This window comes from Haliotis cracherodii, unplaced genomic scaffold (genome assembly GCF_022045235.1).
Source record: "Haliotis cracherodii isolate W230 unplaced genomic scaffold, xgHalCrac1.p SCAF_6, whole genome shotgun sequence".
NCBI classification, from domain to species: Eukaryota; Metazoa; Mollusca; class Gastropoda; order Lepetellida; family Haliotidae; genus Haliotis; species Haliotis cracherodii.
This window is the reverse complement of record NW_027266319.1, coordinates 47,923,026-47,938,484: the sequence shown is the minus strand read 5'-3', so window position 1 is coordinate 47,938,484 and position 15,459 is coordinate 47,923,026. Positions and strand designations below refer to the sequence as shown.

Genomic DNA, 15,459 nt, shown 5'->3' with positions numbered 1-15,459 from the left:
AAACAACTATCGGCGAGTTATTCCGTTCGCCATTTGCAAAAACATGTGATCAGCTGTTTCCTGTGACGTCACAAACGGTGATCACTGTGATTGCTTCCTGTTGTTTAAAAAGCAACACGGTACACAAGGAAATGAGCATTGATAATAACGGGCCGATTGGTATTGTCATGTTGTTTACACAAACATTTTCAAGTTGTGGGTGCTTAGCGATCGTGTTGGGAGTAGGGGCTTAATTCCTTTGTTTTCGAGAGATTAGTTTAATAAACTGGAGAAGCCTGTGAGTAAGTGATGGTCATTCAATGTGTTCATAGTATGATAGTTTATTTAATTCAATTGGATTAACATACAATAGTGGTGTAAAGGGGGTTATAAAAGTTAGTATATTTTTACTGACTGACCAGTTGCAGTTTGTACCCCAAGCGAGCAACACCTCCCAAGCCAGCACAGAGCATTGCCTGATAGCCAGCCAAGGAGAACTCCAACATCGGTAATTATCACGTCATCCTTTCAGCCTTATTCACATACTCTTACAATCACTCTCACCGTTTGTTTGATTGTTGTTTAACGCCGAACCTAGCAGTGTTCCAGCTACAGGACAGCGGTTTGAAAATAAACGAGTCTTGGCCAGACAATCAGTTGCAGTTTGTACTCCCAGCGAGCAACACTTCCCAAGCCAGCACAGAGCATTGCCTGATAGCCAGCCAAGGAAACTCCATCATCGGTAATTATCACGTTATCCTTATTCACATACTCTTAAAATCACTCTCACCGAATTAATCATAAAACCCCTAAATCCTTAAAAAACAACAACACTAAATAACCAACACCTTATCCTACCCAATCTCCCTAACACAGCTCGCACTCATTTCTACTCACACCCACGCCCACCACTCAAACACACCCTTTGACCCAACTCCTAAAAGCAAAAAACACCTAATCCCCCCTTCTCCTAAACACAACGCTCGCTCTTTCCTACTCACCACCCACGCCCACCACTCACATACCTCCACTCCCTCGACTAAATATCTCTTAATCCCCGCTTTCCACTTGTCTCACCTTATCCCAGCCTTCCAGAATCAAACTTAATCTTCAATAAATAATCCATTTCCCAAACCCTCCTACTAAAACCAACAACAAATAACCACCGCAACCTCCTCCGCCTCCTAAACACAAATCACCAAGTAAAAACAACAAACCAACTCCCCTCCCCAAAACCACCACCACTCACCACAACACACGCTCTCCAACACAACACCCAAACAATATGACTGACACCCGCAACGCCACACTCGCAGACATTCCAGCTCCTTACTCACCCACGCCTGCGGAAGCGCACAACACTTCTGGGAGGTCACTCGAAAACATCGTCCCGACCGAGTATGGCGAAAACACGACATACACCACCCCAACCAAACCAGCTAACTCGCCACCACAAAACACCAAAAAACGCAAACTCGACACATCCACTCCACCTCCATCGCCAACACCCTCCCCGGCCGCCTTCCTCACCACCTTCGCCCTCTACTTCTTCTCAGCAGGCTCAGGCACCACTCTCTCACTAGAACTTTCGGCAGACAAAATAGGACTTTGGTTCAAAAGACAAAAAATAAATTACAACAATATTAAAAAAGCCAACAAAGGATACCAGATAATCTTTCCTAACCGAGAATCTTACAACGCAGCAAATAAAATAACTCAAATATTCCACGTCACGGTAATCAAACAAACACCTAATTGGCAACAATATACACGAGGCGTAATTAGGGTTAACCCAAGGGAAACAACTGAGGACTTACAATTATACTCTCTAGAAGCTAACATAAACCAAGACCAAAACCCTCAACCCCTAATCACCAGCACGCGCAGAATAACCTCAACTAGAAACGGAAAAACGGTCCCAACCTCCATTGTCATAATCAACTTTAAAAAAACCGCTAAATTCCCTGAAGCCCCCAAACACATATCCTTCGGAGCCCACACCAACTTAGAAGTCAAACCCTATATAAAGCAGGTTAAGCAATGTTCAAAGTGCCTCAAATACAACCACACTGCTTCCCAATGCACCTACCCTAAAACTAAATGTAAAAAATGCGCACAAACAGACTGCCCAGGCACATGCACACCCTGGTGCATCCACTGCAAATCCACCCAACACACTTCACTTTCAAACCAATGCCCACACAGACACACACTCACCCAGCAGGCCAACAAACACATAAACATAGAAACGGCTAAAATCCAAACACGAAAATTTGCTACACCTGCATCTAAACCACTCCTCCCTACACCACACCCAAACACCATCCCACAAACAAACACCACACCCATAACCGACAGCTCTGTCTGGGACCCCTACCGAGAAACCGCACCCACCTCACACACACAAGCAGCCACTCAACCAACCACGAACCCTCCCAAAACATCAACCCCCGCATGCAAAACAAACCTCAAAATGACCACCACAACACGACCCTCATCCAAGCACCCTACAGCCCATATGGCAACAACGCTCTCCCACAAGCAAGCACAACAACAAAACACAAACACTAAGAAAACATCAGCTACACCCATCCCGCCAACATTTTCACAACCCTCCACATCACATGCCTCCCCCATGGAAACTCAACCAGCTAAACCTAATCCAACCCATGACGAAGATTTCTCCACTACTGAGGAAACAATAGACACTACTCCAACTAAAACAAACCAAACTTCCCAACCAGCCAACACCCCAAACCTAAATAACCTCACCTTACTCCTAGCATATATGCATAGTCAAAACTCACCAAAAGCTAGTATGGAATCCTTCCACAAAGTAGCTTTCAATCTAAAATTAACCGATCTTCCCTTCTTCCTCTTTAACCTCCATCTAAAAGAACTCACCGAATAAAATAAAAACTAAAAACTAAATCACCAATCACCCGAACCCAATATTCGAAGGACTAAATATTTTTCAGTGGAACGCCAACGGACTCACCTCCCACGGCCATGAACTAAAAACTAAATTTAAACTAAATAAAGGCCCTCACATTGCTTGTATACAGGAAACCAAATTCTCAAAAAAATCGAAATTCACACTACCTAACTACAACTCAGTTAGAACTGACAGAGCTAAACCGAAAACAAGAAGAGCCGCAGGAGGACTAATCATATTTATCAGGGAAGATATAAATTACGAAGAAATAAAAATAGACACGCCAAACCTAGAAGCCAACGGCATTAAAATCACATTAAATAACCGAAACATAAACATCATAAATATTTACCACTGGGCGGAACAAAAAGTCCAACCTGAGGATCTAAACAAACTACTCAAAATAAGCGATAAATCTACTATATTCCTAGGAGACTTTAACGCTCACCATCCTACATGGAGCATAGATGATAAAATAGATACTCATGGCAAATTAATCTCCGAATGGATAGAAACAAACGACCTAGTACTCCTTAATAGCAACCAACCCACGAGGTACGATAAGATAAACCAAAAAATGTCGGCTATCGACCTAACCATATGCACCGCAGATCTAGCCCAAAGCACTCAATGGGAAGTGCACGACGTCCCGCTAGGTAGCGACCACTTCCCCATAAACATAACCATAGGAAATACAAACGTACCAATCCCAACAGAAAACCAAGAACCAAAATTCCATTACAACAAAGCTAACTGGGACCAATTCCAAGATATCTGCAACGAAGCTAACTTAAACGAAATAGAAAATAATGATCCAGAAACCTATTGTAAAAACCTAACAGACTATATAATAAACGCAGCCAAAACCTCCATCCCCTTCAAAGTATCTAAGACAGGCAAACCGACGGTACCATGGTGGAATGAGGAAATAGAACAGACTAGACGAAAACGTAAATCAGCCTTCAATAAAGCAAAACGCGACTACAAATATTTAAACATAGCCCACGAACTAAACCACCAGGTTCAAAAACTAGTCCAAATAGCCAAAAGTAGAGACTGGAAAAAATTCTGCGAAGGTATAAATAACCGTACAGATGACAGAACGGTCTGGCGCAAAATCCACGCCATTAGAGGCTTAAAACGACATAAAAAAAACCCTAACATTAACAACTCAACCAACCCCGCCCAAAAAGCAAATAATCTCGCCAACCACTTTTCGGCCGTTAGCAGTAACAGCAACTTCAGCCAAAAATTCCAAGATAAACTTAAAACAGAAAACAAACCCACAAAAGAACCAAACAATAACAATCTAGAAATAAATCAACCCTACACAATGGAGGAGCTCCTCTACGTAATCCAAAACAGGAAAAAGGGCACAGCCCCAGGATTAGACCTAACCTCTTACCAAATAATTAAAAAACTCCCCCTAAAACTGCTCCAGGCACTACTCAAACTATACAATCTCATCTACCTAAACGGACAGGTTCCTACACCCTGGAAACAGGCCCTAGTCATACCAATCCCTAAACCTAATAAACCAGCTAATCAAGCTAACTCATATAGACCAATATCCCTAACTTCAAACTTATGTAAAGTAATGGAATCAATGGCTAAAAATAGATTACAACATTACTTAACCCAAAATAACACCATAAACCCAGATCAAAGCGGTTTCACTCCTGGCCGCTCAACCCTAGATAACCTCGCCCGACTAGAACAAGATATTAAGACAGGACAACTAAATAAACAATATACCACAGGCATCTTCTTAGACTTCTCTAAAGCTTTCGACATGGTATGGCACGATGGGCTAATACAAAAACTTAAAAAAATAGGACTCAAAGGTCAGATAATAAACTACATCCAGGACTTCCTAAACAATCGTAAAATAACCGTGTGTATAGACCAAACTCTATCGGACCAATGTCCCCTAGAAAATGGCACTCCACAGGGCAGTATCCTCAGCCCCACCCTCTTCAATATAATGATAAACGATCTATTCGAGGGTCTATCCCCTAAAGTAAACACATCAAAATTCGCGGATGATGGAGCCATCTGGATCCGCACTAAAAGCATGAAAATGGCCACAAATCTACTCCAAAAATCTCTTAATAAAATACAACAATGGGCTGACAAATGGGGCTTCTCCCTTAACTCAGAAAAAACAACAGGAATAGTATTCAAACATAAAAACATGAAACCCGCCTCCCCAATCCTCCAGCTAAACAACCAAACAATCAAATTTCAAAAACAAACCAAATTCTTAGGACTTATTTTCGATGAACATCTCACCTGGGATGCTCACATCCAAAACCTAACAACTAAATGCAGTAAAGACCTAAACACCCTAAGATGCCTAACTGGCTCTAACTGGGGAGCCTCCAAAGATACTCTCCTCTCTCTCTACATATCCCTAATTAGATCAAAACTAGACTACGGCTGCGCCATATACAACACCCTAAACAACTCTCTATCCAAAAAACTTGACTCAATACAATATCAGGCTCTCAAACTAATTACACGCACCCAACATGGCACCTCCTACACCTCACTTCAGGCCTTAACAGGAGAAATGCCACTAAGTCTACGCAGGGAACAGCTAAGCTTAAATTTCTGGGCCGCGTCCCAATCAAACCCTCTCATCCAAAACTTAATAAACCAAAACATCAGCCCTAAAAACCAAGCTCTAGCTCGTAAACACCCCTTACTTACCCCAATATCCCAAAGAATAACAAACTACCTAAATGAACACCAAATTAAAAATCTTAAACAAAACTGCAAACAATCAAATATCTTCACCCCTAAACTTAAAATACCCAAAATAGACACAACACTAGCTAGCCAAATAAATAAACAAACCGACCCAAACATAGCTAAAACTACCACACTAGCATACATACACAAAAATTGGCCAAATTGGTGTCACATTTACACGGACGGATCCTCAGATCCGACCTCCAAACACACGGGTTTCGGAGTCCATACCACACAACCAACTAAAACCACACAATCCTTCCGACTCCCAAATAACCAATCAATATTCACGGCCGAACTAATGGGCATGGCCTCAGCCCTCCACAATCAAGAATCCAAAAACAACCAAAAAATCCTAATACTTACTGACTCCCTAAGTGGACTACACGCCCTCCAAAACAAAAATACCAAAAACCGACCTAAATTAATAAATCAAATACTTAAAAGCTCCAACGACCTAACAAAAGCAGGCAAACAAATAACCTTCTTGTGGATACCCGCCCACGTAGGAATATACGGTAATGAAAACGCCGATAAAGCAGCTAAACTATCCCTTAAAATCCCAGAAATAAGCTTAAACTTACCCATCTCAAAATCAGAAATTAAAAGTGTAAACAAACAAAAAATCACAAAAAAATGGCATAACCTATATCTAAACTCAAATAGCAAAATCAAAAGAGTGCTCAGCAAACCACTAACCAAACCAAAAATTCTCCATCCATCAAAAAAAATCGACAGAGTAATCACTAAACTCCAAACAGGACACACCAACCTAAATAACCACCTAAAAAAAATTAAAAAACACACTACAGGTAACTGCCCACACTGCAAACAACCAGAAACCCCAGAACACGCACTCATCCACTGCACACACTACCTAACACATCGAACCGCATTACAAACCACCCTCAATCTAAACAAGGCTCTCACTCTAGAAGCAATACTAAACCCACAAAATAAACTAGAAAACTTCAAGGCCTTAGGCGTATTCTTAATAAAAACGGAACTAATAAAACGCATCTAAAACCATAATAACCTACCAAATCAAAATCACATAAACAAACAATCATCCACCATACCCAGCTCCCTTAGTTCTCCTCCCCAACCCCATCAGCATCTATTCCAAATCTCAAAATTCCCAAATTCTATATAAGCAACCCCTAAAGCCCCCTCTTGGGTTGCACAGACCACCCTCGCCCCTTTCGGAAACACATTAAATGGCCTGGCCGGGCCCGTGTGCGAAATACGCATCAGTCGGAAAGCGCACGTTAAATCTCCAAAGTAAGTAAGTAAGTAAGTAAGTACTGACTGACATTCTCATCATGAGTTTGAAACGAATACGCCATGCTTACGATGCTGAATTCAAACTCGCTCTAGCTGATATATTTTCTCACGGGTTCATAATTCTATATACACCGATTCACAAAATGGCGCTTGTTGTTGATGGCAACATATAACGATCATTATGAGATTAAAAAAACCAACGAGAAACAGCTTCCCACATTATGAAAGTGGATGACTGGTTTGTTAAATCTTTATTAGAAATAATAATGACTTTTTCAATATAATTACAACGTTTTTCATCTTATATTTTTGAATATCTGCGAGTACCGGCACATGTCTTGCAGTCCGACTTCGCAGTGTTTTTTGCCTTTCAATTCCTGGTTCGGCTTATCTGCGGGTCATATCATTTTCTCTCGTATTTCAATGGTCAAGTTAGCACCTCGGCTTATCTACGGGGTCGGCTTATCCGCGGTCATATACGGTAGTACAACTATAGGGTTAAACCAAGAATTCTACAAATACAGAGCTGACTTGCACCATGCAAGCTGAAGGGATAGTACAGGAGAGATGGACTTACTTATACCTGTATAAGTAGCTTCTGGATAACGACCCTCTGTCCTGCTGGTCCCAGTTCCTCCCATCTCATAGCCACTCTTGATGACAACGTAGGCGAGGACGACGAGTATGATGAGTAACACGAGAGCTACCAACATTCCAATAAACCAGCCGATGTTTCCCACCAGAGCCGATGCAGCCGCTGCAAGTGGAAGTTGTAACAGTTCAAAGATTAGTCCAGTACCACTACACACCTTCATCATCTATCACATTGAGGCTGTGTGTGAGGTCACCTAACAACTGCTCAACCCTTTAGTTTACCTCAAAGTGATTGAGCTTTATTATATAATGTCTGTTATCAATCAGATGAACCAATCCAATAAACCTGGTGTCATCAACCGGTGGCAAAGAGATCACCTAACTAGAACTAATTGAAAGTTAGTGCAATGTATGCTTGCTCAACATGCTAAAAACTATTGTTTTTTGTCGTTTAACGCTGCACTCAGCAATATTCCAGCTATACAATGGCAGTCTGTAAATAAACGAGTCTGGACCAGACAATCCGGTGCTTGACATCATGTGCTTCGATCAAGGCAGTTGGGATACGATGTCATGGATCAACCAAGTCAGCAAGTCTGACCACCCAATCCCATTAGTCGCCTCTTACGACAAGCATAGTCACCTCTTACACTAAAGACTAATGTTGCCAATAAGTTCAGGCGGAGGTTTTCTGATGGGAATTCCTGAAGATAAACATATAACAAATTAATGTCACCCAAACATTGTATTCGTAACAATATGACAATGACTAATCTTGGGTACGGGTCTTGGGTACCCGACCTAAGTACCCGAGTTACCTTCCCAGCCCTATTCAGTACCAATGTATAACTTGATCTAGACACTATAATATGGCTGAAATACTGCCGATGTGACTTCAGTATTATCTCTCTCACTCCATATTGGAACTATTTAGAAAGGGATTGAGTGAATTTTATATGCCATAATAAGTTTAACAGAAGGGTCAACAGATTGGGCCTGCATGCAAACCAATACCATGTGAATAAGCAGGTCCCCCAATCCTAGCACCAAAACCAGTGCTCCGACATTGTCCACACAGCACCTGCCTTCCCTATTGTTACAACTGCGACTCACCAACTCCAAGGGTGGTGACCTGCTCAATGTACGACTCTGTCCTTTGCTTGCCATTGGTTGCAACAACACGGATGTCATATGTGGTTCCTGACTCAAGGTCTGTGATGTTCTTCCATGTGTTGACGACCTCATCTGTGGACTTCTGCCACTCCGGGGCACCTGCACATCAGTAACATGGGAAACTGTGAAGAATATGCTGGCCACACCATTACAACCCATTACAACCCATTCACCTCTGTACTGATGTTGATCTAACCACTGTGAAATATGTATATTAGCACTGTGAAATTTGTATTTATCAGAATCACAAGTAAATAAAAATATTTTTTAATATGGTTTAATATTATCCTGGCTTATCTATCTCTCTCCTATTTCGAAAGGTACTGGAGACAACATCTCACCCCAGCTCACCCTGACCCTTGCAGGCGCATGCTCCGAAACACATCAATGGAGAGAGGGGAAGGCCAGGCGGGTACTCATGCGTATGAGTCAGGATAAGACAAAATAACTTTGTATTCAAGATTACTTCAGCATGTCTAACTCACAACAGAATTGTGAACATGCCACTGTCTCATCAACTTCCATCATTTCCTTGTCATCTTCATATTACAGGTGTATCATGGTTATCCTCCATTTGGATTTACCAACCACCCTAGCATGTAACAGTGCTTTTACTTTCATGACAACATATTTCCCTTATACCTAAACAAATTCCAGAACAAACATTTCGAGTTGGAGACAGGAATCACCAACACCTGTGGACTAATGGTTCTGCATATTTACCACACATCTTGCAGGAATCACATCAATAATGACAAGTGTTATCCAAGTCCTAGTTTCCGAGCTGAATACCTCTGTGTTGGTCCTTACAACACAGTGAACAGGTAGGGTGTAACCAGCACTACAAAGGGACACACACGCTGATTCTCTTATTCCCTGTTGGTGTCAGGAATGATGACCACAGACAGAGATGCCATTACCTTCCTTCCTGTACTCCACGAAGATGACAGTCCCCGACCGAGCGTATGGGTTCACCCACCACGTCACGTTGATGTTGGTCTCCCCAATATTGGCAATAGTGTAGCGCGGGGCCTCCGGATCTAAAACACAAACAGGGCGATTAGTCATCAATAGAATGACAATAACTTGGCTACTAATCATTAATATAAATACAAAAGAACTTTGCTATCAATTATCCGCATAATAACAATGACAAACACATTAGGCATAAGTTTTCATGACATGTCTTTTACTCAGTGTTGTAATTTTCTAATGATTTCTATTACCATGGTTCAGTAGGCAGGGGAGTTTAAGGTGTTAAGAACCTACTTCCAGCTCTCGATGTTGTCAGTTCAATGAAGTATCCATCCCCACGACCCTTGGAGGTACGTGCCCAGATGTACACTCGGTACTTTGTGTTGGGAAGGAGGCCACTCAGGATCTCGGATGTCTGGAAGCGATTGCTGATCTGGGGTTCTCTGTCTTGCATCTTCCCAAGGTCAAGGCCAGACACTGTTCAATAGCAACACTTACTAGGTCATCTTCCAAACTACCACTTTACGTCATTGTCAATTAGTGTTAGATAAAAACATTGATTTACAAGTAGCACTATATTTGTAATAAAAGCACTTATTCCTGCTTTAAGTAGACAAAATACAGGCTGCTCTTTGGCAATAGTTCTTTTATAGCCATTCCACCAGGAGTAGATATGGAACAACTCTTCAGTCAATTAAAGTCCTGCTCAGTGACAGATGTCCATCAATCCATTGTCAATGTTCACCATGTTCATGGATTTTGATAACAATAACTTACAATATGTTGAAAACAAGCTCACTGTTCACTACCATACTACTCTTCAGCAGCATGTACATACAGTAAGAACAGGTCAATACCTGTCTGGTAACCCATGTCATATCCTATGATTTCTCCATTTTCATCCATCGGAGAGCCCCACTCCAGGTTGAAATGATTGTCACCAATGTTCCGGAACTTGAAGAACTCAACTGGACCAGGAACTGGAATAGGTTTCATATTTGGAGGTATTGCAAGAATCAAGTGAGCATCATACATCATAACCAAACTACAAACTGTTTTCCACTCACATTTAACATGGTCAAGGGTATCGTGGGCACAGTTTGCTTATACTGATAAGTAATTCAGTGATTAGAAATGAGCCCCCAAAAATAATCTCAACTCCCTTTTATGATGAAAAAGAAATCTCTGCCTCTAAAAGTGATGAAAAAGTTAACATTACTCTATCCCTTCTCCACTCCCACCAATTAAATATTAAATAGTTAGTTCCAAAGAGAGGTTTCCACAGCCTACCTCCCTCATCTGTGCGGAACTGTACAATGTCGGAGGGCCGTCCTACATAGTAGTTGTTCATGACAGCAACACGGGCCTCCAGATACGTGTAGGGGAGAAGGTAGTCCACCGTGGCAAAGATTTGATTACCAATACGATTTGCTTCCACTTCCTCCCTGGTTATGTCCCATTCTCGCATCGTGGTCTCCCGGAGATTACGGCGCCACATCTGCACCTGACAACACAATAGTCAGATTATGTACAAGACAGTCTTTCAGGTATCAACCCACAAAACACAAACTTAGCAAACAGCTGTCATCATCTTGACAAATATAGTACCTCTGTCAAGTGTTCAAAGGGTTGAGAAAGTACAACCTTTGTAGAGTGCTGATGGAAGAAGGTTTGAGAAACTACAGAAGATAATTTAAGTACAACATCTGTAAGGTGCTGATGGAAGAAGGTTTGAGAAACTACAGAAGATAATTTAAATACAACATCTGTAGAGTGCTGATGGAAGGTTTGAGAAACTACAGAAGATAATTTAAGTACAACATCTGTAGAGTGCTGATGGAAGGTTTGAGAAACTACAGCAGATAATTTAAGTACAACATCTGTAGAGTGCTGATGGAAGGTTTGAGAAACTACAGCAGATAATTTAAGTACAACATCTGTAGAGTGCTGATGGAAGGTTTGAGAAACTACAGCAGATAATTTAAGTACAACATCTGTAGAGTGCTGATGGAAGGTTTGAGAAACTACAGCAGATAATTTAAGTACAACATCTGTAGGGTGCTGATGGAAGGTTTGAGAAACTACAGAAGATAATTTAAGTACAACATCTGTAGAGTGCTGATGGAAGGTTTGAGAAACTACAGCAGATATTTTAAGTACAACATCTGTAGAGTGCTGATGGAAGGTTTGAGAAACTACAGCAGATAATTTAAGTACAACATCTGTAGAGTGCTGATGGAAGGTTTGAGAAACTACAGCAGATAATTTAAGTACAACATCTGTAGAGTGCTGATGGAAGGTTTGAGAAACTACAGCAGATAATTTAAGTACAACTTCTGTAGAGTGCTGATGGAAGGTTTGAGAAACTACAGCAGATAATTTAAGTGCAACATATGTAGAGTGCTGATGGAAGGTTTGAGAAACTACAGAAGATAAGTTAAGTACAACATCTGTAGAGTGCTGATGGAAGGTTTGAGAAACTACAGCAGATAAGTTAAGTACAACATCTGTAGAGCATTACAGAAGGTTTTGAGAATCTGCACTAGACAAATAAAGACTCTTTTTTTCCTTCATTATAAAACACAACTTAAGTTAACATGTCCACACCTTCCCTGGGTCTACTGGCCCACGAAGATCCAGGGTAGAATAGGTCTTAAGCAACTCATACTTGCAGAAAAAGGCGACTATGCTTGTCATAAGAGGTGACAAACGGGATCGATTGCGTAAATCGATGCTCATGATATCAATCACTGGATTGTCTGGTCCAGACTTGATTATTCACAGACCGCCGTCTTAAAGCTGGAATATTACTGAGTGCGGTGTTAAACAACAAACAAACTCTGGCTGTACTCACTTTAAATCCTCTGAACTCTCCATTTATTGAAGTAGCCTCAACATCGACAACACCCATGTCAAAGTTCCAAGACAAGATGGCCGTGGTGTCCTTAATCTGTGTTGCCTGGAGACCTGTTGGCACTATACCAGGAACTGCAAGACAACACAAACTGTCTATAGTTATGGATAATTCAGTAAAGTGTGGAACCATAACATTCTGACTGTGCATTTTATCATGATAGAAGGCAAGAACAAAGCACTAGCATCTTATAGACAATAGATAGTGCCACCCCCTTGGTAAGAGCCTTTGCAGCTCACAGACACAGAGTTACCTTACTGTGTCCAGGGAACTGCGGCGCAATGCGAGTCAGTAGCAATACATTTGAAATAATTCTGTCACTGGCCCCATTAATTAAAAAAGTTTAGTAACATTCAACGAGGTAAGTGCCATTCAAATAACACTATTTACATATGTAGCACTTGTAAACAGCGGCCATCGATCTGTCGGCTACGGTTCAATCTTCCATGTCTTAACTAGCATCAGTCACTCAATGTTTCCAAGTGCTACTAATAGTGGTAGTCACATCGACATCGATCATCAGAAGCCTGAGATATTTACAACTCATCTTAAGCAACAGAGGTTCTGTTTGGTCAGTTCCAGGGGGTATCAGAATGACATGGGGCAGGGATGAAAACTCACTCTCTTCTCCTGAGTAGCCAGTTATAGTGACAGCATCTTGCAATGCTTCTCCAATACTGTTCTTAGCTTTCAGTGTGATCTCATAGGGCCTGTAGACATCGGAGGTGGCATATGTGAAATTATATCTTGTCCAATCATCTATAGGATTTGTGACCATCAAGGAGTCCGGATCTCCCTGTCGTTTGAACTGCAGGATGTAATGGAAGCCTTTGTCATTCTGCTGGATCTGGGGCATGGCCTGCCAAGCACAAAACAGTGGGACTTAGTGAGACATGTTATGTCCAAGCTATGTACAACAAAAACTGTCTCTCGACAGTCGACTGAGTGAGTGAGTGAGTGAGTGAGTGAGTGAGTGAGTGAGCAAGCACGGTCTTACAATGTTCCAGCAACATCACATGTGTGATGTCTCTGCCACACAACCCAGATGAACTACACTGCAGGTTGAGAAACATGGAGAGACCTAGTGACCTTGCCTTTATCAATGATGTAGTTAATATCAGTGGAGCAACAGTCAGTAGTGATACAGTATGCCAATATGATAAAGCTCATAGTCCTAGTTCTGAGGTGAGGTGAGGTGAGGTGAGGTGAGGTGAGGTGAGGTGAGGGTTTTAACATCGCGGTCAAGATATTCCACTTATATAGCGATGTGTATGCACCTGTGTGTATGCACCTGTGTGTGTGCTAGAGTGCATGAATGCTGACTCCTACGACATCTTAAAAAAAAAGTATAGAGAGAATCTCACCAGAGTGTCTTTTGATATTAAACAGTTCAACAATAATTAATTAAACTATCAAAACTCCAAGCTTGCCAAGGACGTTTGCTAGTGTTGGATCACACAATGAACAGGTTCTATTTATTATCACTAGAGGTGTAACGATACCGGAGGGTCGCGATACGATACGTATCGCGATACAGGGGTCGCGATATGATACGTATCACGATACAATGTTTACTGGTTGATGTCTTTCTGCTCTCTAAAAGATGTGACAAGTACAGATGAAGAAGATATAAGGTGTTTATTTACTGTTATAGCAAATTGTCAGCAATACAGTATGTTTTACTGAAACAACAAACTGGCTTTGAAACTGTTAAACGTATTTCATGTATTTTCTTGAGTATAGTGCACACCAATGTATAATGCGCAACCCCCTCTAGTGGGTTCAATATTTTGGTGAAAAAAAGAAATCTGAATATTATGCGCAGAAAAAAATTACACCGTACCCCTTCAGCGAACGAACGGGTGATGAGAAACTTCGTCAGTTCAAATTCGAAATTTGTGATAAAAAATCACCAGACAGGTTGATTTACCGTTTAAATTGTATTTTTTGTTCAGCTAGGCATTGTTTTATATCCAGGAATTCAGATTACCTTGTGTATTTTCTCGTAAACTAAGCCGGACACAGCAATCAGCTGTACACACGTTTTCTTGGTATCTACCGGTGATTCGGTCAAGACACACCCAATGATATAACTTTACAGGATTTTAATGCAAGGATCGGCAAAAGCTGTAACTGAAACTATTTTTTAATCAGGAATAATATATTCCAATATATTGTTAATTTAGATGCAGCTTTTACTAAACATATTTAAAATAATAATAACCCTAAGCGAAGCAGCTGATCGCAATTGCCGGGTATTTTTTTTTACATGGAACCAGTCTGACCAGTCACCATCAAGGCTCCCGTGCACGTGATCGCGTGATCGCGAGAACTACGTGTTGACATAGAATCGTCAAACAAAAACAAATATGACTTTTAACGAATCAAAGTATGGCATTTATGATATATGTATCCATTCTCTGTCAACTAAAGTTCGTTTCAAGGCGTCAATAGCAGTAATTTGACCGTAGTTGCTGTTAATAACGGTGAGTTGTGCGATCTTCCGATCACTTCACACACGATTTCGCCGAAATTAATTAAAACAATATAAAAAGGAATTTTGAATAAAATTAATGAAATAAGTTACAAACATATGTCCAGATATACAAAGAAAACTTTTTATAGCCAGACAGTGTAATTACATGAATAATTTGCGAACTTCAGTATGGATTTGTTGACATGGTATTTCCGGTGTTACGTGCTCACGGTAATGTCTTTCCATGGAGGAAAACATCAAAACTAATTAATTCGTGTATAATGCGCACCCCTTTCTACAGAGCTGTGTTTTTTTGGAAAAAAAGTGCACACTATACTCAAGAAAATACGGTAAGTAAAACTGTGTTCTGAAAAT

General features: G+C 41.0%; 1 protein-coding gene across 4 annotated transcripts in view; it reads right to left on the bottom strand.

The window, feature by feature from the left end:
* LOC139444969 (neuroglian-like) overlaps positions 1–15,459 on the bottom strand; it is a 52,333-nt gene that overhangs the window by 6,753 nt on the left and 30,121 nt on the right. For 2 of the 4 annotated variants that reach the window (XM_071226004.1, XM_071226006.1), the window contains exons 13-20: positions 13,230–13,467; positions 12,549–12,682; positions 10,985–11,198; positions 10,552–10,674; positions 9,989–10,171; positions 9,640–9,759; positions 8,660–8,818; positions 7,530–7,709 (exon numbers count right to left, since the gene is read on the bottom strand). In XM_071226004.1, the coding sequence (XP_071082105.1) occupies positions 7,530–7,709; positions 8,660–8,818; positions 9,640–9,759; positions 9,989–10,171; positions 10,552–10,674; positions 10,985–11,198; positions 12,549–12,682; positions 13,230–13,467 (1,351 nt within the window). The remainder of the gene's footprint in view (positions 1–7,529; positions 7,710–8,659; positions 8,819–9,639; positions 9,760–9,988; positions 10,172–10,551; positions 10,675–10,984; positions 11,199–12,548; positions 12,683–13,229; positions 13,468–15,459) is intronic. The other 2 variants (XM_071226005.1, XM_071226007.1) reach the window with 1 other exon arrangement.